This window comes from Centroberyx gerrardi, chromosome 12 (genome assembly GCF_048128805.1).
Source record: "Centroberyx gerrardi isolate f3 chromosome 12, fCenGer3.hap1.cur.20231027, whole genome shotgun sequence".
NCBI classification, from domain to species: Eukaryota; Metazoa; Chordata; class Actinopteri; order Beryciformes; family Berycidae; genus Centroberyx; species Centroberyx gerrardi.
In genome coordinates, this window is record NC_136008.1 from 27,791,132 (window position 1) to 27,817,380 (window position 26,249).

General features: G+C 42.1%; 1 protein-coding gene across 4 annotated transcripts in view; it reads right to left on the reverse strand.

Moving 5' to 3' along the window:
• The window catches only part of LOC139922559 (protein MTSS 1-like), a 69,151-nt gene that overhangs the window by 9,795 nt on the left and 33,107 nt on the right, over positions 1 to 26,249 (reverse strand). For all 4 annotated transcript variants that reach the window (XM_078287235.1, XM_078287234.1, XM_071913072.2 and 1 more), the window contains exons 4-9: positions 14,362 to 14,446; positions 13,239 to 13,330; positions 12,946 to 13,020; positions 2,292 to 2,449; positions 1,757 to 1,864; positions 1,291 to 1,388 (exon numbers count right to left, since the gene is read on the reverse strand). In XM_078287235.1, the coding sequence (XP_078143361.1) occupies positions 1,291 to 1,388; positions 1,757 to 1,864; positions 2,292 to 2,449; positions 12,946 to 13,020; positions 13,239 to 13,330; positions 14,362 to 14,446 (616 nt within the window). The remainder of the gene's footprint in view (positions 1 to 1,290; positions 1,389 to 1,756; positions 1,865 to 2,291; positions 2,450 to 12,945; positions 13,021 to 13,238; positions 13,331 to 14,361; positions 14,447 to 26,249) is intronic.

Here is a 26,249-nt window from a genome sequence, read left to right on the forward strand (position 1 = left end):
ATTTTTTCCCCCAAACCAAAACAGTTCAGGTGCAATGACTGGGAGAAACACATTGAGCAGGGAGGACAGAGGGTGAAGACTTGGTCTGAACAGGTTACAGAACAGTACGCTACAGCTCCTATTTCTGGTGTTCATAAAGACAGCATAGACCAGGGTTCTTCAAAGACTGGGTCGAGACCCAAAGAAGCATGGGAACTATAATGAGTCACAGAGTCATAAGTTTCCTGATTATTCTAGAGAAATACAGACATAAAAATGTTGGTATCCAGAAATTTTTTTTGTAAACCACTGGCCCAGACTACAGTATTGACGTTCACTTAAAATGAGAAAACTGATAGAGATTTCACTTAACACATAAAATGAACTGCACTGCAAATGTTTATTTTCAGAAAACAATGCTCTTCTTTGTTCCTTTATTTTGAAATAATAGTCATTAAGCAGGCCTGTGACAAAAATAGGCCATTTCCTTTGTATGATAACGCATCTAATAATCCCATTAAAGTTATATTTGATTAACTTGGACATGTACGTCATGAAGGAGCCTTTGAAGTACTCATTATGTTCAAGATCTGAAATTAACCCCAGGGCCCCTCTGCTCCGACAGAGTAGGGTTCTTTTTTTAACCACTGTAACTGGGTTTCTCAGCAAGGTGAGTTGATTTACAGCTAACAAGAACAGCAAGAAATGAAACAGAAGTACAGAGAAACTGATACAGTATTTGCAACCTGCACTAGCTCATATTCACCACTGGGTGGCAGACATAGATCAGGCCAAACAATGAAAAGTTCCTCTCTCTGTCCCAGTTCTCTGCCCCTCTAGACTGATGTGAGCTCTTGCCCCAAGAGGATTCAAAAGCACTGATGGGGTTCAGCTACTCAAGCACCAATGCAGAGTGACGACAGTGATCTGCGCAATGTGTGAGGTAAAAATCACACAAATTCCTATCTGACTGGTCACACTGAGGTCACATTGCCGTGTATCAGATATGGATCGGACCACATATGAATGTGGCCCAAATCAGAATTAAAAAGATCAGATTCCATGTGTTTTTTGGTGTTCACACTGTTATGAAATCTGATCTGTCTCACATGTAGGCAAAAACAATCAGATTTGGGCCACTTCTGTAATGTGAACGCAGCCTAAGTGGCTGCCAGGCCATAATTGAGAAGAACACTGGATCACAAAAATGTGATAGAGATACAGTATGTATATATACATGTATTTGACTAATAAAGAGTGTGTTTGGCTGATTTGTTGTTCTGAGCCTTGTGATTGGCTGTGGGGGCTTACCTGCACATGCTGGACTTCCTGGACATGGTGGTGCTGGGGGAAGAGGGCGGAGTCTGATATGACCAATGGTAGTCTGAGCCCTTCAGGTCCAAGATCACCTGACAGGGAAGAAAACATCAGTCACAGTCTATTTATAGTGTTTTAAAAGGAGAGCGGATGGCTGATGCTCCCTCAGTATTGGTGAACAGGACAAGTCACAAGAGCTGAACAGGCCTAGATTTAGACAACGGAGTCTGTGAGAGCGACAAAATCAAGAATATACAGTCAAAAGGAAATGTATTGTGACAGTGAGCTGAAGGTCAGTTTTTTGGTTTAAAATGGTTTACCATGGAAGCCACTAAGGACATACAATTATGCCTCCTAATGATATGAAATCCATATTATCCTACAGGTGCATCAACTGCAAAAAGAGACAAACGTTAGCTTGTTGTCCTAAGAGTGTTTCCCCATTGAAGTTTTTCCTCACCTGTTCACTGGCAGGGGGAAGTTTGTGGGGGTCAGAGGTCAGGGCTTTGAGGTCATCAGAGATGGCCTGGAGATGGGTGACCTCTCCCAACATAGAAATCTCCTCATCCTAAAAGAATACATGACAGAAAGAACAGAGTGATAACGTAGGGGAGTTTTAGCGAGGAGGTAGGGAGATGAGATCTCCTCATCCTAAGAGAATAAAGGACAGTGAAAACAGAGATAAATATTTCTTTACATGAGTGATAGCATATAAGAGCTTAAATTACATGAGTTTTTAAAAACCAACACTCACCAGTTTATACATTCAATCCATACTTTGAATGCCATAATGTCTGTCTCCCATCTATTAGAACTTTAGTGCTTTCTTTAGTGCTATCACTTCCCCCACTTCCCCCCCCCCCCCTCTCTCTCTCTCTTTAGTTGTAAAAGGGAAAAACCACAAGCTGCAGCTCGACTACACACAGCAGAATCTGTTGCTCCTCTGAGTGCTTTTCTAAAGGCTCATTTCTCCCTCTCTCTCTTTCAGTACTCACCACTACAGGCCGCAGCATGGCTACGAACCAGCAGAACCTCTGCCTCTCCTCTATAAGCGCCTTCCTCAGGGCCTGTTTCTCTGTCTCCTCCAGCAGAAGGTATTTATCACTGACATCCTGCATGGCGCTGTCCAACTGCGGCTGGATATCGCCACGGCCTGGGGAAACACACACACACACACGCAATATATATACATTATTGCAGTTTCATTCACGCACAAGGAAACACAAGATTGGTCTATTTGCTAATCTACAGCATTGCCAAAGTTGAGAAATGAGGCACACAAGAAGAACTTGACCACATAACATCCTTTGCCACACAAATGATAGAAGGAATAGAGTAATGCTACTATTACAGCCATGGACAATCACCAACAACATGATCATGGAGAACACATGATGACACGGTGGCTTTTTAGACATTAAGTCTTCTTGACTATCATGACTTCTCTCCACTGGTGCCTTTTGACTATCGCCGTTACTCTGCCTTCCAAAAGGTAGAAGCTCCTTTGACTATCTCCACTATTCTTTGTTTAACACTTTCAGGTCCAGGGTGTGTCTAGAAATGGTAAGAGGGTATGTGTGTGTTTCCAAGGATGGTAAGAGCGAGAGGTAACTCCAAGACCATCTGCTCCTTGTACTGTGGATGTGTGTGTGTGTTTTTGAATATGTATATGTGAATCCAGACACACTTAAAGACAAAAAGACAATCCCAAGGTTATCCTGTCATTCAGTTGTGTGTGTCTTTGTACTGTATGCATGTTTGTAGGTGTATGTGTGTGTGTGTGATGTTAAGAGAGAATACCCTGAAGCTATATCTAGTCCTCTTGGGTCCTCTATGGTGGCAAGAAGGCTGGCGACTGCCCAGGATGACATACAGCCAGCCTCAAAGGCATTATCTAACCACTCACACTACACTTACACACACACACACACACAGTCTTGACTTTGATACACCAAGGTTAAATCCACAGTGCAGATCTCTGTGGCCTGTCTGTCTGCTCTGGTGTCTGGAGAAAGACAATGGCTTCTCACACTGAGGTTTGACACGAGGCCCTTTACAGTGCAAATTAGGAGCGAAGAAACACACACAGATACAGTTACACAGGCAAATCATGCTCACCTCACAGTTTAAAAATACACATCCACATCTTGAGGAAATGCCATTGCCGTTTCTGTCCATACAATCTATATACAATACATTCTATACGATTCAGCATGTGGGAAGCTCTGTTGCCACTGCTTGATCTGTCTCAGTCTACCAGCCCACGTAACAATGACAATGGACAATGGGCCGCCAGCATACACACACACGCACGCAAAGTTGATGGAAAAGAAAAATAGCACACCAAATGGAAAATATTGCTGTCATTTTCACAAGCAGCATGCATAGTTGACATTTATGAAATCTGACGCATTTTTTAAAAACAAGAGTGCCATTTGCACATGGATGGTATTACGCGGGGTTCACAAGGAAATCAAAAATACCCGCAAACTCTGTTCCAGGGGATTTGGACGGGATAGATTTTCATTGGGGTGTCTGGAGATTGAACTTGACACACACATATTTGATTCTAAATGAATGTCCTAACATGTCTGGTGGCTGATAGGAACTCTTTTGAGGTTCCATTTGACAACAACTGCAGTGTCTGCAAGCAAAAATAAAACGTTAAAAGGTTTTACAATCAATTAAATCACTTTGACAATCTAGGGGGGGGGGGGGATATTTTATTGTTAATATTAATGGGTTTATTTATTATAGTTTGTCTGTAAAATACTGTAAATTGTCACTCTTTCTGAGTCAATATTATTATTATTATTACTGATGTTATTATTTACAGTGGACAAGTATTAGAGACTCTTTGTAGCGGTGCAAATTTTACATAAAAGATTACAGATGGGGCAGATTTGCATAGGTTTAAAATTAATGATCATTAGTGGCTCTAGGCGGTGCTTGTCCCATGCAGACAGAGCTTAGGCCTACTTGGTTGTTGACAAAATAGAACAAAATGAGTTTCCACATCTAGGGAATCCAAACATTTCGCGAGTTTGGTTTTGTCTGTAGCCAGTGAACTCTCAGGAATGTGAGTTATGTGTGTGTTTATGGCAGTTTCTTTCTATAAAACAATATGGAGAATATGATGGAGGAGATGGGCCGTAGAAGCCAGACTGGAAAGTCCAAATTGCAGCGTATAGTTTCGGTTCCTCTCTGTAGGCTACTTAGGATGTAATGAGATCCAAAGGCAGCTTTTCGAGCAGACAAGTATACAATTAGACCGTATGAGGTTTGTGGGAGAGCTGGCTGTAGAGAGTGGCGGAGGACATTTAAGTTATAAAAGGCTGGTCTCCACTACCGGACCTAACGGAGCTGGCCAGGGCTCGCTCATTAGCCTGGTTTCCATTGCAGGACCAAACTTACTCATTACTCATGTCACTCAATTTCACTCCGAGCAACATTGCTATGATCTTTTTTCCATCTTGTTGCCTGCAGAAATCATTTGTAAGCTGGGCTGAAGTTTCAAATGGTGTTTTGATTGCTAGTTGTAAACATTCTTAGCTGGCCTCTAGCCTGTCAAAGGTGTCCTGACACAGGCCAACCTCCCAGTAATGCAGAAATCATGTATCCAGTACATCAACTTCACATTGTACAACTATAGAATTTCAACTATTAATGTCAAAATGTTGAATACCTGCGATGACATCTTAGAATCAGAGTTTGAGTGAATGTATTGCACTGCATAGTCAAATTGAACCATGAAGATTCTGTAAATTCAGTGATCAGTATCATGTTATACTGTTTAAGTGCTCATGATGGAGCAACACTGAAATATTCTCACCCAAGTTTTCATACAGCATCTCTGTTTTAACATGGTTAAAAATCTTTTATGGGCTTTAAGCCTCAGTTGTCCTCGCTGTAGAAATACAGCTTTTGAAGTCCTAAAGCCAGCAATGCTGTGGTGTCTCCCTGGCACGCAGTAAAATGAGGGAGCATTCTGCATTCTGGTTTTTCTCCCACTAGTTCAAGGCTTGGCAGAGGGACTGTATTCTCAACATAACCAAGGTGGTTTTGGAACGGCACTACTGTAAGATGAGGTACTTTGTCTGAGACCGAGGGAACGTCAAATATCATTTTCTTTGTTGCTTATTTGCACAGTGTCCACGGGTACCTTCCAAAGTGCTTACAATCATCACTGTCACCATCACATTACTGTCACATCCATCTCTGTTGAATGATGGTCCATTCAAACAGTAAATTATCACTTTGGTCCACTGCTCAGCTAACCCTTCACTCATTAAACTGCATGAATTAGTTTTAATCTTTTCCACAAGTCACAAGCAAATAATTGATAGATTTTTGAGTTTTTTGAGTACCTGTTAAAGTGAATTACCACTCGGGCCACCAATGCCATAAATGTGGCATTGAGTACATGAGTGCTATGATACTCATAGCACTCATGGAGAAAAGTCATCTCTTAACTGACCACACAAAAAGCGTAAAAAAACATTTTCAATGTTTAACCACATACCATTTTCAGCATTCAACCAGCTTGGTGACAGTTATCGACAGTCAATCCTTGACACAGATTCCCAGCTGCCGTGAATAAATAATAATAATCTTAGCTGTAACGCTGACTCAGAGCAGTAGCTTGATGGAGTAACTGCAGGGGCGGGTAGGGTCACTCTCACACACACACACACACACACACACACACACACACACACACACACACACACACACACGTGAACTACTGTGTGAAACACAGTGCCTTGCTCAAGGGCACTTGTTACAGTCTAAATACATCTAAATACTGGATCTGAGTATTGAGGAGCTCCTCTTAGTTCAAATGGTTGACATTATATTTGACCCATAGAAGCCTCAGAATTCAATCCCCACCAGGGAGCCCATATTATTTTGTGTACTGTAGTCATTACAGACAATACAGGGCCTTCCTGGCATGAAATGACAGCCTGTGGCAAGCAGAGGGGCTGTTAGGGCTGCACTTAAGCTACTGTTACATTACGACTTTGTCTGTCTTTGCTATGGGGTGTTCGTAGGTTTGTGCACACATTCCTGGTCTGTGTGTCACAACGTGTGTGTGTATGTGTGTGTGTGTGTGTGTGTGACTATGTGAATGACAAGGCCCAGATTGCTACTTCCTCTTTCTCTTTAACCACAGACAAACACTCCGAGGTTCGCTTCAGGGTCAAAATGCAGTGCTCATTGACTGCATCGTCTCTTAAAAGGAAAAATCCACCCTGAAACAGAATGCACAAGCTGTTTCAATGATCTTGGACAGGTCAATTAGTGCTTGTGAGCAGGAACAACTGGTGACAGAAACCAGACAGTCAAGACTTTAGTCTGTGACGCCGTCAAGACACACTTTACTTCCTAGAGACGATCCATTTGTAAGGCACTGGAGACTGATTTTGAGGCCTCACAGAATATTTCTTTGAGTTTGCATACCCAAATGACCTTCATTTATAAGCACTGTTAATATAAACAACCCAGAAAATATGACTGTTTCAACAGAAAGATTGTCCTAGGCACTGTAACAGTATCCACAAAGTCAGTCACTCATTTAAGCATAGTCAATTCTGTTTTAGGTTGGATTTCCACTTTAATGTAGGGTTTTACAGTTGCTTGCTGGAGCAACTAAAAACAACATTTACTCTCTAGGGTGGTTTTTGGCTTTGCTTTGCTACGCCGACTAAAAAACAGCTTTCCCTCTGAAGTTAAATTTGAGATTGTTGTTGTTTTAACCAGCGAAGAGAAACGGCTACATTAAAGAGTTAGCCCTGCTTCTTGCACCGCATCAATGGGATAAATTAAAACTCTCCCTGCAGTGAGTGCATCAGTAATTGGACAACAAGCAAATAATTAATTAACAAAGCAAGCTGGGAGTCGCAGCTAATTATCACCAATCAAAACATTGCTTCCCCCTCAAAACTGCTTCCCCCTCATCCACTTTTGTTGCTGTACACTGCTACCACAATGTGACAGGGTGTGTGAGCAGTGGAGATAATCCTGTATCGCTTTTTGACCTTAACTGATTTCAGAAGAACAGGGTGATGAGGGTATCTTGGAGGCCTTTGAGTGCCAGTAGTGTTTGAGTACAGCAGTGTTTTCACTACATTCACATAGCAGTGGTGCCTCCCTATTGCTGGAAATTCACCCTCTATTGATAGTGTTATGAAAATAATAAAAAGGCATCAATCATCCGGTCTTGGTCGTTCTTTTGGCCCCCATCCCAACCACCACATTAGTTACTCCCAGTACAGTGGAAACAGTGCTGTGCAGAATGAGGTATGTTGATGACACAACCCTACATGTAAAGCCTGACTCTAAAAGAGCAAGTGTATATCACTGTCTTACTGCGCTACACTCATGGGACAGCAAAGCACTATGATAGATGTCCTGTGTGTGTCTGTCCATTGCACAAACACACGTCCTGATGTACATGTGTATGGCTGGAAGATATAGGTCAGCAAATTCAGATAAGCAGTATCTCCTTATTAGTTAGATTCCTTTGGCTAATATGACTGGCTAATTAGTTCATCCGCACTTCAAAAACAGCAACTGGGGCAGCAAGGAGGAGAACGAGTCTTCTGATATGTGCATCAGATGTGGGTGAACAGAGAGGGAACGTGTGTGTGTATGAGTGAGAGAGAGAGAGAGAGAGAGAGAGAGAGAGAGAGAGAGAGAGAGACTCCATTTGAAGATTTGAAATGTTACGCACAGAGGAATGATGATGTTGCGGCTGTAAACAAACGGTAGATGTTCAGTAGTTTGACTAGTTTAATTCTTTCCTTTTGCTAGCTTTGTTGTTTTGTGCAACACTGGGATGCATCAGGATTTAGGCTGAAACAAAACAAATCGACCAAAAGTTTCAGGAATCTCACTGACATTCCATAGATGTTTCTACCAAATGTAAATTGCCAGAAATGCAATGACTGAGCCAAGATGGATATGGTGGAGGTCGAACTGGCCCACTGTGTGCGCGCAATATAGACACGTGCACAAGCACACACGCACAAGCGTGCAAATGAGATTAGCTCCTCCAGCTTTCACATGACCAGTGATTACATTAGGTGCGGTCACAGGCTGTTTCTTAATGAGGCTGGGGTCTCAGGTCAGAAAAACACCCTCACAAGACACGTCAACCACAATCACACACACACACACACACACACACACACACACACACACACTCAAGAATACAGGTACAGACGAGGTATCTTGTGTGAAATCTGAGTGTATATGTGCATGTATGAATACGAGGAGTACCGGTAACTTGTTCCCAAATTTGATTTTGGACTAATTCTGCCTACAGGTATTAAAAGCTAAATATTTGCATATTTGTGTGTGTGTGTGTTTGTGATATAGAGGTCAGTGAGTTTACAAACTCATTAGGCAAGCCCGGCGTGGGAGTGGGATGAGAAATCAGCACTCTGGGCTCCCCTAATGGCCAGTTTAGTGTGTGTGTGTGTTAGAGAGAGTTTTCAAAAACAAGCACAAAGCAGCAGAGGCAGAGAGAATTGCCAGCTTGGACCACACACAAGGTGGACACAACAGAACCGAACAAAAACAGAAAGACAACTCGTGGAAAGAAAACAGAAGTGGACCAGTGAAGCAGAAGCAGCCACCTACTGGACCAGACAGACGGGTGTATCTCCACTCCACCTCCTTTCCTCCCCTCTCACCTCTTCTGCTTTCCCATTACCTCCTCTCCTCTCTTCTCTTCCTTCCTTGGACCACAGCGTATTAATACTATTACTATAATGTTACATATTCAGTGTCTTGTTCAAGGACACTTCAGCAGGGCAGATGCTTGCCAACATGGGGCCTTGGGCCCAGATTCCTCTGGTTGAAGGACAGTTTCTCTAATCACTAGGCCACCCTGCTGCTTAACTACAGACAATGAATGAGATTAGACATAAAACAAACTAGGAAGGAGACAACGAAGGAAGCCACAATAAAAAGGATGAACCCTGGCTTTCTGTTACCCATAGATAAAAACCTGTAGGGAACAACACATTCATGAACTAGGCAGGCTATGAATTACGATGTGCAGACTTTGATTAAATATGTAAATGTATGCAACCATAGACAGTATAGAACTTTTGTCATATCTGTAGTGGCTTGGAAAAGAATAACTTGAGCATGCCATTACTTCCCAGTGTCTATTCTTCATTTACATAAAAATCTATATCTATGGTGGCTTCTTCACAATGCAATCAAAGCGCTTGGTTATGCATTATAGCACGAGCAACAACCTGGATAGAGGGTCTATCCCACAGACGGACTTACCTACAGTGTCAGCTGCAGTGCAGCATAAGGAGAAGGGTGGAATCAAAACCACATTGAGGCAGGGAGAGGAGAAAGATCCACGTCAATTGAAAGACTGCCAGCACTAAGCACTAAGCTATGACCTACAGGTGCAGCCTTGTTTATCTGCATGCATGCTTTAGTTCCTGAAGAAAAACATAGAGGCCTAATAATTCAACTGATGAAATGTCTGAAACATGGCATTAATTAACCCAGTGGTTCTACGGTGCACTGAGCTGCACTGATGTATCGGACGGTGAGTTCAGATTCCTTGAGATTTGACTAAATTTGACCATAATTTTCAAACAAAAACAATATTGTGTCAATGTTATGTCCTGCAGAATTAAAAAAAAGCAGACATATAGAATAATTGTACTGTAGAAACGTCAGCGTCAGTCAGAAGCTCATAATTATCCTCAGTTCAGAGCAGAAAAACCTGTTTGTGACCGACAGTCTAAACTAATATTGTGTTGACTATGGTTGTAGGCAAAACAGTGGCCTTGCGGAGCGGTATTAATATTCAAAACCTATGTACAAGTTGGAAAATATGCCTATGTCAACAACTCTACTGCATAGGAGTTAGAAGAACCCTTGGCTTAAAAATGTCTTCTTGCACCTCTTCTGAACATCTCTCGACTTTAGGAATGTGAGACATGAACTGATTCAAACCTGGAACTGTCAACATCCTAAAACACACTGGAAGCATATTCATCTGATTCCTCTTCTGTGTATGGTATGTTTTCTAGGTAGGTGAATGCATATGAGCCAAGAGGATCGCAAAGGGAAAAGCCGCAGCCCTCCGAGTAAGTGTTTACCAAGTAAGGTAATGTTTAGCCTCACTAGACCTGCAGATGACTAATCAGTCTGGACACACTTCTTCTATGCTTATTGCTGCCGTCAGATGAAAACCTCATATCTCCAATTTTTCAGCTTTTCCATTTTCCTTTCCTGAACTGAAAGTTGACATTTTTCTTCACGTGGACTGGGATCAACCCCTTCAAAGACACGTTCTGCGATTTCAATAATCAAATGGAAAATCAGAGTTTTTTTCTTTATTCCTGATAGCTGACTGCTTGCAGATAGGGGCTTTTCATCCAACAACAACAATATCCAATACAGCGCTAATAAAACTAAGTACTAGCAAAGCCCAGGTGCACGCTGTTCAAGTAAAACAAACTACAGCATCGTGGCGTAATCAAGCTGAAAGCAGCTGTCTGGTTCTTTTTAATGAGAATATGAACATCACACTCCCAAGTATTAAAACCCTGGGTGCACACATTGGAGCATTAAGACTAAGTGCACTCTTACGTGTCATTTTCAACACAGATGTGTTGTTTTTCAACACTTGAGAGATGCTGTCAGATTAGCTTGAAAATGGAAATGATATATAACATAATGCTGAAGTATATAAACTACCATTTGCTGCTGTTGGACGTTCACTGTAATTAACAATGCAATTTGCAATTAGAAACTGTGCTTTGAATGGATTTCATGGCCCCTAGGGTCATACACTACAATGGAGGAATGGAGGTTGTCTTCTTGAAGACTGGAAAGCTTGGATTAAATACAATGTAATACCATCTGATTTGCATAAGGGCATCTATGAGAATATATATTCTGTATGTGTGGACACAGGCTTTTCAGCCATTGCAATTGCCTTGTTTTTCTTCAAAAATGACTTTGACGAAGGCTGAAAAAGATCATGCATCAGACCGCTTCAAACCAAAACACTGTCAAATCTCTTTATAAACAATAAACTAGGATAACAGCATTGTTTCCTATATCCTTAGTAGCTTCAGTGACTTCCATCTCAGTGTTCAGCCAGCTTGTTTGTCCAATGTACTGTTGTCATATTGACATTTCAATTACACAAAATCTTACATAAGCCATCCAAAAAGCAGTCTCTCTCATCAGTCAACAATACAGTTGTATGATAGTAATGGCACAAAATTGAAATGTTTTTTTGTTTTTTTTCTCCTTTGCCTTCCCAGCTATGAAATGACACAGTAATCACAGTAATGATACAGTAAAACTTGTTTTCATATAGTAATTTCTATGGCTCAATCATGTCGAATATGATCAAAATATCTTCAGCATTCACATATTCTCTTGATTTCAACCCTAAAAGAATCAAATGGAGACCAAGATTAATCCAGAAAACTTGAATGAAGTGTGTTTCCTTTCCCTTACATCCTTCCAGACCTTGTTTAGACGGATCCATCTCTATAGAGGACATGACATGCAGAGGACCCTGACAGGGATTCAATGTGTTACATAACAGACACTGAACAAAACTTGTCTACAAGTTGTCCTGATGTACACTCGCTGCCACACCCAGCTCAGTTTAGTCCTGCTGGGCTCCAAGAATCCAGTGAATACAAGAATCACAATGAGATCCACGCAGACTGCACCCTACCAACATCTGGCCAGTAGACTGAGGATGACAGGAAATGAGACAGCCTAGGGAAAGCATTCAGCATGCAATGCAAAACTATGGCTGGCTCTAAGGACTGGCTTTGCCATCCTGATTGGATTTCAAGATCGGACTGAGTCTTTCCTGACTTTGCTTGGCATAGCTGATCTTGTTGTGTGAGAGGGGTTAAGGAGTCAGTCAAGTTCCCGATCAAGTTGCAGATCAGTTGGGTGCCACCAAAAGTATTTCAAACTTGTTTCATTTTCCAAGACTTGAATCTGGACAAATCTGGATGATCTCCATCACAGACAATTGGTGTAGATTGCTATCCCTACCTAGTCACTTTTTAGGTCAGAGATACTAGAAATCTGCTGAAGTCTGTTGTGTAGTGTGATATGCTTTCTGTGTTCATACTCTGTGTTAAAAATGAATGAGTCTGTAGGCAGTCCAAGATTTTAAAAGTTGCATGTAAAACTAAGAGGGACTACCACTCATCTCACACAAAAATCCTAAAACCTTAGCTGTTTATCTAATCTAGTGATGTTATCTACCTATAGATGGATACACTTTGGAAATCACGCAGTGTTTGAAATAAATATTCTCATAGGAACATCTGAATCTTGTGGCCTAGTAACACTATATGGGAGCTTACTTTTTTGCAAAATGAGCAAATAAGAATCAAGAGAGTATGTGAGGACTGGATTTGATTCACTTTCACTTCAAATCAGTTTCAAAAGTGAATTCAAATAGTGAAAAATGTTTGACATGAGAAGATTGTCTTATCCAACCTCTATAACTGAGAATGAACGCATCTATCACTGGCAAATGAACTGCACTTCCTAGTTTCATTTGAATGTGTGTGAATTGCCCCAAGCCTTGGTTTTGAACCAAAGATAAAAGATGAGTTAGTTTACCTTTCTTTGCTTTCTTCTGCAGTTTCAGAGTGTCGGAGGACTTCTTTTTAATCTCCTGCCGAGCTCTCTTGTACTCTGGATCGGACAGACATGGTGAAAAAGTCAACTAACTGTGGGGAAGCCTAGTGTTCAGACACAGTTTAACAGACAGAGAGTGACACGGTGTGTGGGTGTGAGAGAGAAGAAAAAGGCAAACAGAGAAAAGTCAGAAATAATATTTCCAGGAAGGGAATGGGAACCTATGAGTGTCACCCTAAGTTGTATGTGTGTGTGTGTATGTGTGTGTGTCCTACCTTTAGCATGGTCCTTGTCCAAAGTGTTGACCCCTCTCTTCCACTCCTCCATCTGTTCCTGTAGAGGGTTGATGAGACAGTCCAGGAAGGCCCTGCGAGAACAGCAACAACATAAGAAGGTTTAAGATGTTGGGTATGTTGCATGCTGTCTCTGACATGGTTCTAGCCGCTTACTGATCATCTTCTGGCTAAAACACCCGCACCACACACAGGTTGTAAACATGGAGGAAATGTAATAAGCCAACTACCAACTTTTGACTGTGTTTTTAGTTTATTCATGTCATACAGGCTCACTCCATAGACTTTATGTGTCTCCTGATCTAATTAGTAGACACACACAGCATTAGGTCAGGTTTGCCCTTTTGTTTGTCTGTTCAGTTTACAGCCTTGTCTGTCAATTATTGGCAGAGAGAGAGAAAAGGAGACATATAAAATCAGAGAAAAAAAAAGAGCGTGCATGTCTTTGACTGTGCGTCACAGAGGGAAGTAAGAGACCCGTGCAGTCATGTCTGTCAATCATTACCCAACTGTGCCCATTTTCCAAGATGTGTGTGTGTGTGTGTGTCTAAGGGCTTGTGAGTGTGAGAGTTGGGCAGCTGCAGGCTTAAGAGAAGGAAACTAAAATTAGACTTCACCCTCCCGCAGACATTTCTCCAAGGAGCGTGTGGGAGCGTGTGTGTGTGTGTGTGTGTGTGAGAGAGACCACAGCCCCCCTGTGTACTACCCCTGCTATGGAGATCCAAGAGGAATCTCTACTAAAATGCCATCCGAAATTAGAGAGCCCCCCTTCTGTGCAGTGTGTGCGCGCGCTTGTGTGAGAGAGAATGTGTGATTTCAGTGAAACATTATAGATGCTTGTGCAGAATGTCAGCTAGCCAGACAAATCGTCTCTTTCCCAGCATTCCACTAGAAGGTGGACATGATGACCCCACCTCCTCTTATATCCAAGCTAGGTGCTCATCCAAATTAGACAAGGGATACATTACATCAGATCCTGTGTGTTGGTAAATGTCAATGTATTGTGCTTGAGAGGAGTAGAGGAGAGGACAGAAGATGGAAACACACAACACAAGCAAACAAAAAAAAAAACAGTGCAGACTTAATGTAATACTGTAATCCTTACATGGAGAACTGTTTGAGTTTGGCCTCTATGCTGCGATGTCTCATACACATCCTGGTCAATGCTGAGCCAATATCTCTGGTCCCTCCTGAAACATATTAAACAAAAACAACAGCTTGTTATTAAACTGAAAGACATAAAAATAAACTGAAAGACATAAAAATGTTGTTAATATACAAACTATGAGAAATGTGATATATGGCATAGTAGACAAACAATAAACAACACAAGCCTTTCATATACATGTGGGTCATTACAATAATCCATCCAGCCATGCATCCATCCATCAGATATAAATCAGCATCACTGAATGAGTTGCTTTGTGTGCCAAATGTTCACATACTACAGCAGAGTGGCACAATGGGGGAAGTGTAGAGAGCAAGGAGAGATACTACTCAGTGGCAAGAGGGAAACAGCTAGAGAGGACACACAGAAAACTTCTGTGGAGGTCAGAACGTCCACATGAGAATATTCCTCAGACGATATCACAGCACAACGACAGCTGTGACAAAAAAGGGAGGCTAGAGGCGAGGAAGGAAAGAGAGGAACGCCGGAGGTCAAATGTGGTATTTCACACAGTGATTTCCATTGTAAGAAACATGTCTCAACTTTGTGCCAAGTTGCACTGAGCTCACTGAGAGCAAACACAGACAGATATGACTGGTTACTTTAATTAGCTTCCTACAGTAGCACACCTCGCTATAGCCGCTGAGGCTCTTTTTGTGGTGAAGACGTAGTTTGAAGTGTACTAAAGCGCCACTGCTACAGGATGGTAGCAGGATCATTTCAAAAGGCAATTGGAGGAAATCCTTGGTACAGAGCTGAAATGCTGAAGTTTGGCTTTTGAGGTGGTTATTTCAATGTCCTATTTTTTCTTTTTCTTTTTTATTGTTGGTGAGTCCAGCTTTCTCTGACGGAGTGCTTGCTCACTACTGTTTAGGAACAGGTTTTGTATTTCACTCAGTTAAGTTTCGATCTGTCACCAGTGACCATTCCTGACAGCAAAATAATAATAATATTTTTGGCAGAAAAAGAGCGAAATCCACAGCACGTCAATAGGGGGGACGATGCTCTTCTCTGTTGCAGCCCCACTTCAAGGTTCAGGCTGATAACAGGCGTATTTTTACATAAAAACATTTGCCTGGTGCAGCTTTAAAACAATATTCAGTCATTAATTCCTGAATTTCCCCAAGGGGATCAATAAAGTGCTATCTCATCTTATCTTAATTAAACATTAGGACTTGGGGCGTCCTGGTGGTTCAGTTGGTGTCATTTACGTTTGGCCAATTATCCATGGAAATAAGAAGACTACACCACTGAACAATAAAATGGACCGAGGGGTGCAAGGTGCATTGCCAATAGCTAGTTTTGGGTGGATTTGTCCGTTAACATTTGGGCAGCCCGCCCAGGTAAACTGACAGCCCGCCAAGTTACTTTTTGGATAACACTTTATTTGGATAGTCCAATGCTGATACTCAACTATCAAAGTAGATGTTTAACAAAGTGTCACTTGCCATGCTGTCCTCACCTAACCTTGACCCCATTTCTAACATTAACCCCAACCCAAAGATTAACCCTACTTAATTAATTAATCACTTCAAACTCAGTAGACTTTTTAGTGACACATTACAGTCTCTTGATAGGAAGTTGAGTATCAACATTGGACTACTCAAATAAAGTGTGACCATTTTTGTTTTGAACTCACTTCACTTTGGGTACCAAGATGCATGAAGCTGACGATTCTCGCTGAAGTACTTTTCAAACAATCAAAATTGAATGCTGCCAAGCGGCGAAAGCGTGTAAGTGAACTACAATGACCATAATTCATTGCATCTATGCTTCTGTGCTCCTTCGAGTTGCGGTGTGTCTGTGCCGACACAAACTGAATGGAGAGACAGTTTGATTATCAGATGGAAGTATAATAGTCAGCTAATGTTACAATGTCGTTAGCTTATACTAGATTGAGAGACTTAAGTGCCAGAAAAAAGTGAGGTACTGGGCTCGCTAAACGAAATGTCAATAACAAGTCATCAATAATCTCTCCTCTTGCCACTGGCGAAGTAAACTGACAATCTGTGGGAAACAGTGTGTTACCATTTGTACATATATTTCAGTCTCAAGAGAAGTGACAAGAAGTTGGAGCCAGAGCCTAGAAAATGTGCTGGAGGCTAAGTTCTCTCCCCATAAGCTAACTAGCCACTAGAAGGCCTCTGGCTGGACAGCTAAGCAGAGACTTGACGCTGATTGACAGAACTATTGTCTGGCTGCTCAGTATGACTGGCCTGTTTCTCTGTGGGACTGATACACTGCTGTGTGTGTGTGTGTGTGTGTGCACGTGAGAGAGAGAGCAAGGAGAGGAGAGGGGGGGCATAGAGATCCAGTGTGAGAGTGCGTGGAGTTTCTGTGACATTCTGTTCAATGTATGAGAAAGAGAGCGATAGGCTCTCAGTGTGCCTGAGTGTGTGTGTGAGCTGTGTGTGTCAGGGGGAGTGAGTGACAGTTCTGTGTATGTGTCTCTGCATGCAGCAAGGACTGTGTTGACAGCAGAATGGATTGCTCTGTTGGAGAGGATTCACACTTCGCATCAAATCATTACAACCAAACTGTCTCTCTCTCTCGGTCTCTCTCTCTGACTCACACACACACACACACACACACACACACACACACACACACACAAGCTTGTAAGAGGCAGGACACTAACAAAGGAGATAGGCGGTTGATTTGGGTTGCACTACAACACTTCCCATGGTGTTTGGAGGATCTTTGATCTGAAAAAAAACACAAACTGCAACCCCAATTTGCCAAACACTGCCCCTTTACCACTATCAAGTGTGTGATCACGGCAACATAAAAAGCAGGAAACACTGCTGAGAAAGCAGCAGGACAGCAATGTTTATTAGAAAGAAATGAGATGAACCTCATTGATCCTCAAGCGGAAATTGGCTCATTGCGGCAGTAAAGAACAGGCTATAAATAACACTACTATAAATAAAAAATATTGAGTTGAAATGCAATTCATATAAATATTGAATATTGATGTGGCCAGGGACAAACTGCCAAATCATCTCCCTTTACTAGCTTAATACTGGCAGTGAGTGGCTCCAATGAACTGAACTACTACCATGATAGTCAAAGCAAAAGTTCCCATTGAAAAGTGAAAAAGTGAAACTGCTGCATTATGCCTGGAAATTCCCCAGGATAATGTGTGAGGATATGTAAGAGGTAATGAGAATAAATGGTTCTCTTTCCTGTATCCTTGATTTAGAACAAGTTAAATGGATGCACAGTTTTTGGCGGAAAACAGTACTATGTAAGAGGTCTTGTGTTCAGTCAATCTCCCCCTCTCTCTCCCTGAACTGTGAATGCTTGCCTGTCTAACCCAACATGGATAATGTGTGAGAGGATACGTACAGTGCAGTCAATGTGACTAAACATCTCCCTTGTTTCTATCCCATAAGCTCGACTAGTTGAATAGGATCTGTAGTTTTCGTCTCAGTCACTGTGGAAAAGCACTGGATCTTACATAAGCAATGCGTATAAGAACTGGTTTTCAGACAATCTGCGTCTGTCTCTCTCAATCTCCCTCCCTGTATGCCTTCCCTAACCTAACAGTAGTTATGAGTCAGAGAGAGAGATGCAATCTCCCTCTCTGTATGCCTCTCCTAACCTAACAGTAGTTATGAGTCAGAGAGGGAGAGCGATAAAGGAGAGGGGAAAGTCATAATAGTGAGAATAAGAGAAAGAGACATGCAGTCAATAGTGCAAGTACTGGGAGAGTGAGCAAGACTTTTATTGTTGTTGAAATGCTTACAGTGTAATGCATTTCATATCAACAGATGAGTATGAATGAATGGACCTGTCAGCTTGTGGTTATAAGTCCTTTGCAAAAAGACCAACTTTGGCTCATTTAGCACAAGGCGTGCTATTGACTGCACAGCAGGCAAAGAGGCAAAACGCAGAGACACACAACTTACAGAGACAGTGAATGAGGCTATTCTAATGGGAAGATTAAAACGTTCCCTTCCCCTTCAGCTCCTCATGATTTAGTGTTAGTCCCATTGAGGCCCATTCATGGCTTCAATTCTTTCCCTCTATCCATCCATTCATCCATTCCTCTTTTACTGTTAGGGCTTGTTATTGCAGAGGGTGTGGCTGGTACATGCCATAAGAGGCCTTTCTGTCGTATAACACCATATAATGCTCATTCAGTCCTTCACTGACTTGTTTTATCCCTCTATCCATCCATCCATCCATCCATCCATCCATCTCTGCCTTACTATGCCTGCTTGTTATTCCAGAGGGTGTGGTTGGTAGACGCCATAGGAGGCCTCTCTCTATTTCGCAGACCACAGAAAAAACAAAAACTTTCACACCCCTCCCCTCTGCTTGAGGTGGTCTAGTCCATGCTAAATAAAGGAGCCTTCCATTTCTGATCAGAAGGGGGGAGGATTATGTTTAGGGTGAGGTGCATCATTCACACTAAAGTCTAAGGCGCAGTAACACTTTTCATGAAACTAGACAGGTATGAGAGAGAGAGAGAGAGAGAGAGAGAGAGAGAGAGAGAGAGAGAGAGAGAGAGAGAGAGAGAGAGAGAGAGAGAGAGAGAGAGAGAGAGAGAGAGAGAGAGAGAGAGAGAGAGAGAGAGAGAGCCCTTCACGAAGTGTGGGGTCCAATCACAAATCAAGAATTTAGCAACTGGGACAAACATCTAATTGAGACCCTGCATGCAGAGTTCTGTAAGATTACATGTCCAGAGGAAAACAACAAACAACGCATGCAGGGCAGAATTAGGCCAATATCTATTACTGATCAGAATACAAAAAAGGGCAATCAAATTCTGGCAACATTTGAAAAACAGTGACCCCCACTCATACCATTACAGAGAGAGAGAGTGTGTGTTGGTAGAAGTTCCCCATAAGAAAGTAATTGAAGAGCCCAGGCCTAAGCTATCAGGGGAAGAGTTTGGTTTCAGCTGATTACATTTGCCACCGCCCCACCCGAATTTCTGGATTTGATACAAAAGGAGATACAAAATCTGATCTTGGCTACATGCATGTGGGCATTATAGGTGTGTTAGAAAGATTATGTTGTCTATCTCACTCTCTTGCAGTACCTTCTTTTCCTTGTTTACATGTCTGTCTGTCTCTCTGTCATATGTATGTGTGTGTATGTGTGTGTGTGTATCTGTAACGCCTTTCGCACATGCAGCTTTTCTACAACTTTTCTGTTTAGGGGTCATGTGTGAATGAGAGTGTATTGGCTTGCAATTGCCATGTTAAAACCTAGTAAAATTTCAACATTAAAAGTTCCATATTGACATACTGTATGGAATAAAGCCATTACTTTGACAGATCAATCACACATAATTTGAGTATTTAAAATGTTCTATCAGTTGGCAAAATGTCGTTAAATTGGACTGTTGCTGACATAAGAGAGCTCCTCAGCATCTGGGCAAAATTCCAGATACATGAGCCTTGCAAACTGAAGTCCTTTACCTTGGAATAAAGATAAAAAAAAAAAAAAAATGACAAAAGCAGTCCTTTCCTGAGTTAAGATAATTCACCAATGTCACATATTCCATGTGCGAAAGAGACTTGTATCTATCCTTCTCTCTCTCTCACAGCAGGGAGGTAGTCTAGTGTGGCCTCTGCCATGACTGCCAGTTACCGTGGAAACAGTGTGTGTGTGTGTGTGTGTGTGTGTGTGTGTGTGTGGGTGTGTGTACGATGGCTTGACTTGGGCTCCTACAGTGTTGCTGGGTTAGGAACCTTCTGTTCGCTGCTGTGTGTAAAGTAACTGACAGTCATGCTCTTTGGGAAGCACAATACACATCTTAGCCTGCACATGCAATCCAATAACATGCACAGCACAGCAGGGCAGCCTGTGACACAAAACAGCAGGTTGTTGCTCTATGATGTGATGTAGAAAAGTATATATTAATGAGCCATTTAAATATCTGCAGCTATATCTGTATTATTAATGCTATGATACTCACAGCAACAATTACGACCAAGAGTATTATATTTCATGATTCCTTTCTTCAACTCCTTCACACAGATAGGCCTACCAATGTTAACAGTCAGTACAAGCTAGCACATTACACACAGTCTAAAGTGTAAGTATTGGGACCTTGGCCTAAAGTTTTTGTTTTCTTGCTGTGGATATCAGGCCGAAACTATATTCTATCCATTTACAGTACATAAAACAATCTGGCCAACTGTTTGTTGAGTGTTGTTTTGCTGCTCTCAGGATGAAGTGGCTGCTAACACAGAGCTACACGTCTTCTAGTCTGTCTAACACCCAGTGACCCCTGGATAAAAATAGCTCCATTGGCAGCTCCAGTTGCCTGCCCCACACACACACACACACACACACACACACACACACACGGTCTGGTTTGGCAGTGAGGTAGCTGGTGCTTGCTGTATGTGTGGGTGTGTGGGTGTGTGTGTGTGTGTGTGTGGAGTGGCATAGCTGGCTGTCAGTAGAAATAGCTGCTGTGTGTGACGTGGTTGTTTAGAAGGCTTGTAATTATCCCTGCACCACCGACACTTAACCAGTCGAACACACACACACACACACACACATTATAAGCTACACTCTTTGGTGCATCTGTGTCGATGAGATGAAGGTGCAGCGATGCCTGGACAAGTTTGTTTTTCCTGGCTGTGGCAAGTAGTTAGCAAGCCAATCAGCAGTCACAAGAACAGGTATAGTGACTGGATGAAAGGCGATGTACAATTAAAGTAACAAACTTTGGCACCGAATGTTTTCACATATTTTAGTAGTCCGCAATGCTGGCATGATTTGGTTGGTGCCAAAAAAGCACCCAAACGTTGGTGCCAAACCATCAGTAAGCAGCCTTGGTCCTAAAATTGCAACATTATGTCCCACAGTGGACAGTATCTCAAGTCATTGGATTGTCTTACAATTGTTACCAATCATTTACTACAGCTATTGTCTGTCATTTTAATCATTCGCTTCCTTCAAACAACTACTAGCATGTGAGTGGGGCAAAGAAAACAGTAATTTTCTATTGGAATGGGAGTTGTATGTGCAAAAACCCAGTCCCTGAAATGCTTAGAAGGATGTAATCTTAAAAACCACTACTTTTAGTGTATTCCTATGGAAGTTTGGTCTATATGTCATCTGAATCTGAAACTTTGGTGTCAGTAACATTTCAGTTTTCTGTGGAGACTTGTGCTCTGTCCTGAAAGTGGCATTTCATCACTAGTCTCCAGGGACATTTGTGACTGAGGTGACAGTTTTTTTCTGTGTGTGTGTGTGTGTGTGTGTGTGTGTGTGTGTGTGTGAGAAAGAGAGTGTAAGGCCATTTGCTATTGAGGTGCCAAGTCTGTGTCTCTGTCCTCAGCCCCGCTCCAACTGCTCCTTGGAATGTCACACTCTGCTGACAGGGACAAAGTATATGTGTGTGTGTACACACACTTTGTAACCAAGTCTGAGAACTTTTAAACTAGGATTTAAGTTAACATAGATGTATTAGAAACATGATAGAAAAATAGGCCTACACTCTACTGACAGTACTGCTATAATTATCTATCATTACTACACATACTGTATTTGGATATTTGTGGGCTACAGCAGCATCCTGACAGTCAATTATTACCAATCTGCATTTTGGTTGAGCTGATCTCACAACAAATTCACATGCTAAAAACTGCTAGCTACTAGTCTATTTTCCCTAGGGCAGCAGGCTGTGTAAATCATCCTTTCCTTGACATTAAATAAATGTGTAGGGACACATTTCCTGCTATTGAATGTACTTATATAACAGGATTACATTTCAGGGTGCTATGAGAATGTGATACTCGCGATATGATGTCATTTGAAACCATCGATAAGGCATCAGTATGGCAGCAGGCCCATATGATACCAGCAACATGATATGATCCTCTCAGTTCTTTATTTTATTTTTATTTTTTATGCTTTATTTGACAGATATAGTGTGAGAGAGAGACAGGAAGGCATGGGAGAGAGAGAGGGGAAGACATGCAGCAAATGACCGCAGGCCGGATTCGAACCCGGGTCGCTGCGGGAAGGACTGAGCCTTATATGGTACGCGCTCCACTCGGTGAGCCACCGGGGCGCCCATCCTCTCAGTTCTAGTAGGCTTTCGCTTACATCTCAATTTGCATTAAGAAAAAAAAAAATTGCAATGTACTTTCATTCCCTCCAAGTTGTGTACCTTTGGTGACCTACATCAAATACTTTATCACACTGACCAAATAGTAAGATCTAATCATCAGCCATTGCTCCACTTGCCCCCAGAAATTCAGTCAATATAAGCAGGTTTGGTGGTAAGGGATATTAGATACAGGGACTTCACCATACCTTGGGGTTTAGTGAATGAATGCCCTTGGTGCCACAGTGCATTTTCCATCCCTCTGTTTGTGGTCCAAAATCCCAGCTCTCTGGCCTCAAACTTCTGACCTGTCATCCTACTGCAACCCTCGCCCTCTCAACCTGCTGAGTTTATAATAGGGCTTCATCTATTTAAAAAACACGAGTATCTAAAAAGTACTAATGTAAATGTAGTTTGAATGGTGTGCCCTTCCTAAAAATAAGATTGATGGTTTATTTCTGGTAAACCCACTCAGGGACGCATCTGCTACACATTAGAGCTAGGAGGGTCTGCATCTTTACACTGATCTCAGCTTGTCATTAGAGAGGGGGAGGGAGAGCAAGAGAGAGAGGAGGGAGAGGAAGCATAAGAGGAAGGAGGAGTGAGCGAAGGGAGAAAGAGGGGGGAAGGAAGACAGTGGAGACATGGCCAGAATAGTATCTGCTCTAAAATAAGGGTTCCAGTATACATTTAGGCTATAGGCCAAACCTTTACAAAGCCAATACTATCAGACTGGACCTTTAAAGAGATTCTGCCTTGTCATTACAGAGAGGATGGGAGGGAGGGAGACTTAGACATAAGAGAGAAAATGGAGGGAAGAAGGAAGAAAAAGAGAGGGGGAAGGAGGAGAAATAATAAAAGGAAGAGGGGATAGAAAAAGAGAGAGGGGGGGAGAAAGACAGCGAGACAGTGAGGTGGTGGCTGGGTGGTTTTGACATGTGGATCAGAGAGGCTGGCTAGCTAAACCCAACACTGTGTATGGGCACCAGATGGTCGGTGTTAACTAGGGCCTAGTGGTTACGCTGATAAGAGACTGGAGACTGTACAGCTGGACACACACACACACACACACACACACACATACACACACACAGCTGGACAGGGGCAAGGCGATCTGTTCACTAGCTAATTAGAGAGCTGGAGAAAACACTAAGATGAGAGAGCCACAAACACACACAGGCAGACAGCGAAAAACCAATCTATAGTAGGTGCCATTATAATAAAAGTTCCCCATCTTTACTTTACCTATCTTCCCTTACAAATGCAGCACCCACTACACTATACTGTACCAATTTCTTGCAGCAAGTGCATGGTAAAAAAGGGATTTCTGAAAATACCACCACCCTTTCCTTTCCACAGACTATTTCTATATCAATCCAATCTATATGAAACAGGGTAAAGTCACAGAGCTCTGAATCTGCAGTGCTTCTGTTCAACAGAGCTGCTTTACATTCCACTGATGCCTGTTGGAAATGCATATGACAAATGACACACACACACACAAACACACTCAGAGAGACAGACACAGACGGACAGACATAGCTAAAACCACAGCTGAGCAGTTGGCATGCCGTGAAGGAGCCACCCACACTGCACAAACCCAGGCCCAGCACTTCATTCATGGATTCATTTGTTTGCTCAGATTCTACAATTCATTTTTTCAAATAACGATCATAATCAATCAGATAACTCAGTCACTGATTCTTTCAGTGAATGAATCACATGTTTTAAGGATTGTGATTGTTTTTATTTCAGTGCTTAACTAAATTCCTTAACTTGTGAGGAACTCCTGAGCTGATAAACGTATGTGACCCCTTGAATGAATGAGTGAATGAATGAATGAGCCAATCAATCAATCTGCTAATTCATTCCAACATTAAGTGTAAGGGGTCAAGTGAGGAGAGGTGTATGGCTCACATACTCCATGGTCTCCAAGGTCAAGGGCTTTCATATTCTGCTCTGTTAGTAGGCCTGGTGTGTTTCCTTGGGAACCAAGCTCATCTCTTCATCTATCAATAGCTGCTGACAGGAAGTCAGCTAGTCAGACTACCCACACACACATACACACACACTTTACAGTCAGCAAGTCTAGCCTCACTGCACCCCAACACATGCACAAGTGTGGGCAAGCAAACACATACACATGCACGCACGCACGCACACACACACACACACACACACACACACACACAAGCACACACCTGCTGCAGTGTGACCAGTGCTGACACAGACAACTCAGGACTGTCTGACTACAGCTCCTGACAGCTGCCATCCAAAAGACAGAAGAAGGAAGAAGGAGGAAGAGGAGATGAGAACTGTCCTGAGAACTGTGAGAAAATGATGAGGATGCTTCCTGTCGTGTCTAGTACTATGCACACTACTTCCAGGTAAAAATGCTGTGAAGGCATTATCAACCTGGACATTAACTTAACTCTGTACACGAAGGAAAAAGATTTTTTTTTTTCCGATACCGGCACATACTTTAGTTAACGTCTATGTAGCCTCAGTAGGGCTGGCTATTGATAAATCAATAGCTATTGGTGCCACACCAATGAATTTGGTGAATTTTAAGGCTTTAAAAGGTCTCAGAAGGCATCGAAAAGCCCATGTTTGAGGACTGTAAACTACTAACCAGTAAAATTTGACTTTTTCATGGTAGGAGATTTACCGACGGAACAATTGTATGTCTGTCAAGATTTATTCAACAGCATTTTGCCTTATTAGACAGTAGGTGCCATATACACTGAAGACTGACAGGACTCTGATGAGGCACCAGAATGACCCCAGGCAGGGGATTTAGTGTTTATCTGCCTCTAAGCAGATAGTGAGTGATAGCTGGATGCTGGACAATATTCATCAACCCCGGCAATGGGCCAGCTGACTGTCTCTCTCTCTCTTTCTGTCTCTCTCTCTCTCCTCACCTGCATGCATAAGCTTTGACTGGGTTAGATGTTAAAATACGACATAATGAAGTGATATACAGGAATCATGCTACTGATGTGTGTGTTATGTAGTGGATTATATGACTGATTGCAGTTCTACAAAGCTATCCATAATGTGTAATCTTTAAAAGTAACCACCAAGGCTGGTTGTAAACTGGAGCTGTGTATGTGTGTCAGTGTGCCACTGCAATGCAGTGCAATGCAGCCTGAATACTAATGCATAAAACTCCCATTAACGTTCTCTCCTTTACACTGCTCTCCTCTCCTTAAGTCTACACTTTCCTCCCCTGCTCTCTTCTTTTTTCCTCAACTTGTTAACTGATTGTTTTTCTCTCCCTTCCTCCCCTGATCTCCTCTCTCCTTCTCACCCTGCTTCATCTCTTTTTCTCTATTTCACCCTGCTTCATCTCTTTTTCTCCTTCTCACCCTGCTTCATCTCTTTTTTCTCCCCCCGTTCTCCAATAAATTCCTCTATTCTTCTCACCTCTTCTTTTCGCTCTCTTCCTCCTTTACTCACTTTACCTCTCTACCCCCTTTTCGTTTCCTTCCTTACCTCCTCTACTCACTTCTCTCATTTTCATCATCAGAGAGGAGACAAGGACGAGTAAAATATTAATCACTGGCACAAATGACTGAACACACCATTCACCTTCAATTTAGTTTTAATTCAATCGATTCATGAAAAAGGATTTCGTTCAAAATTCAAATACTGACAAAATGTATTATCATTAGCTAATGAACTGCTGTTTCTATTGACTGAACTGACCCCAGCCCTGAATTGTATGCCGAGTCTGCAGAATTGA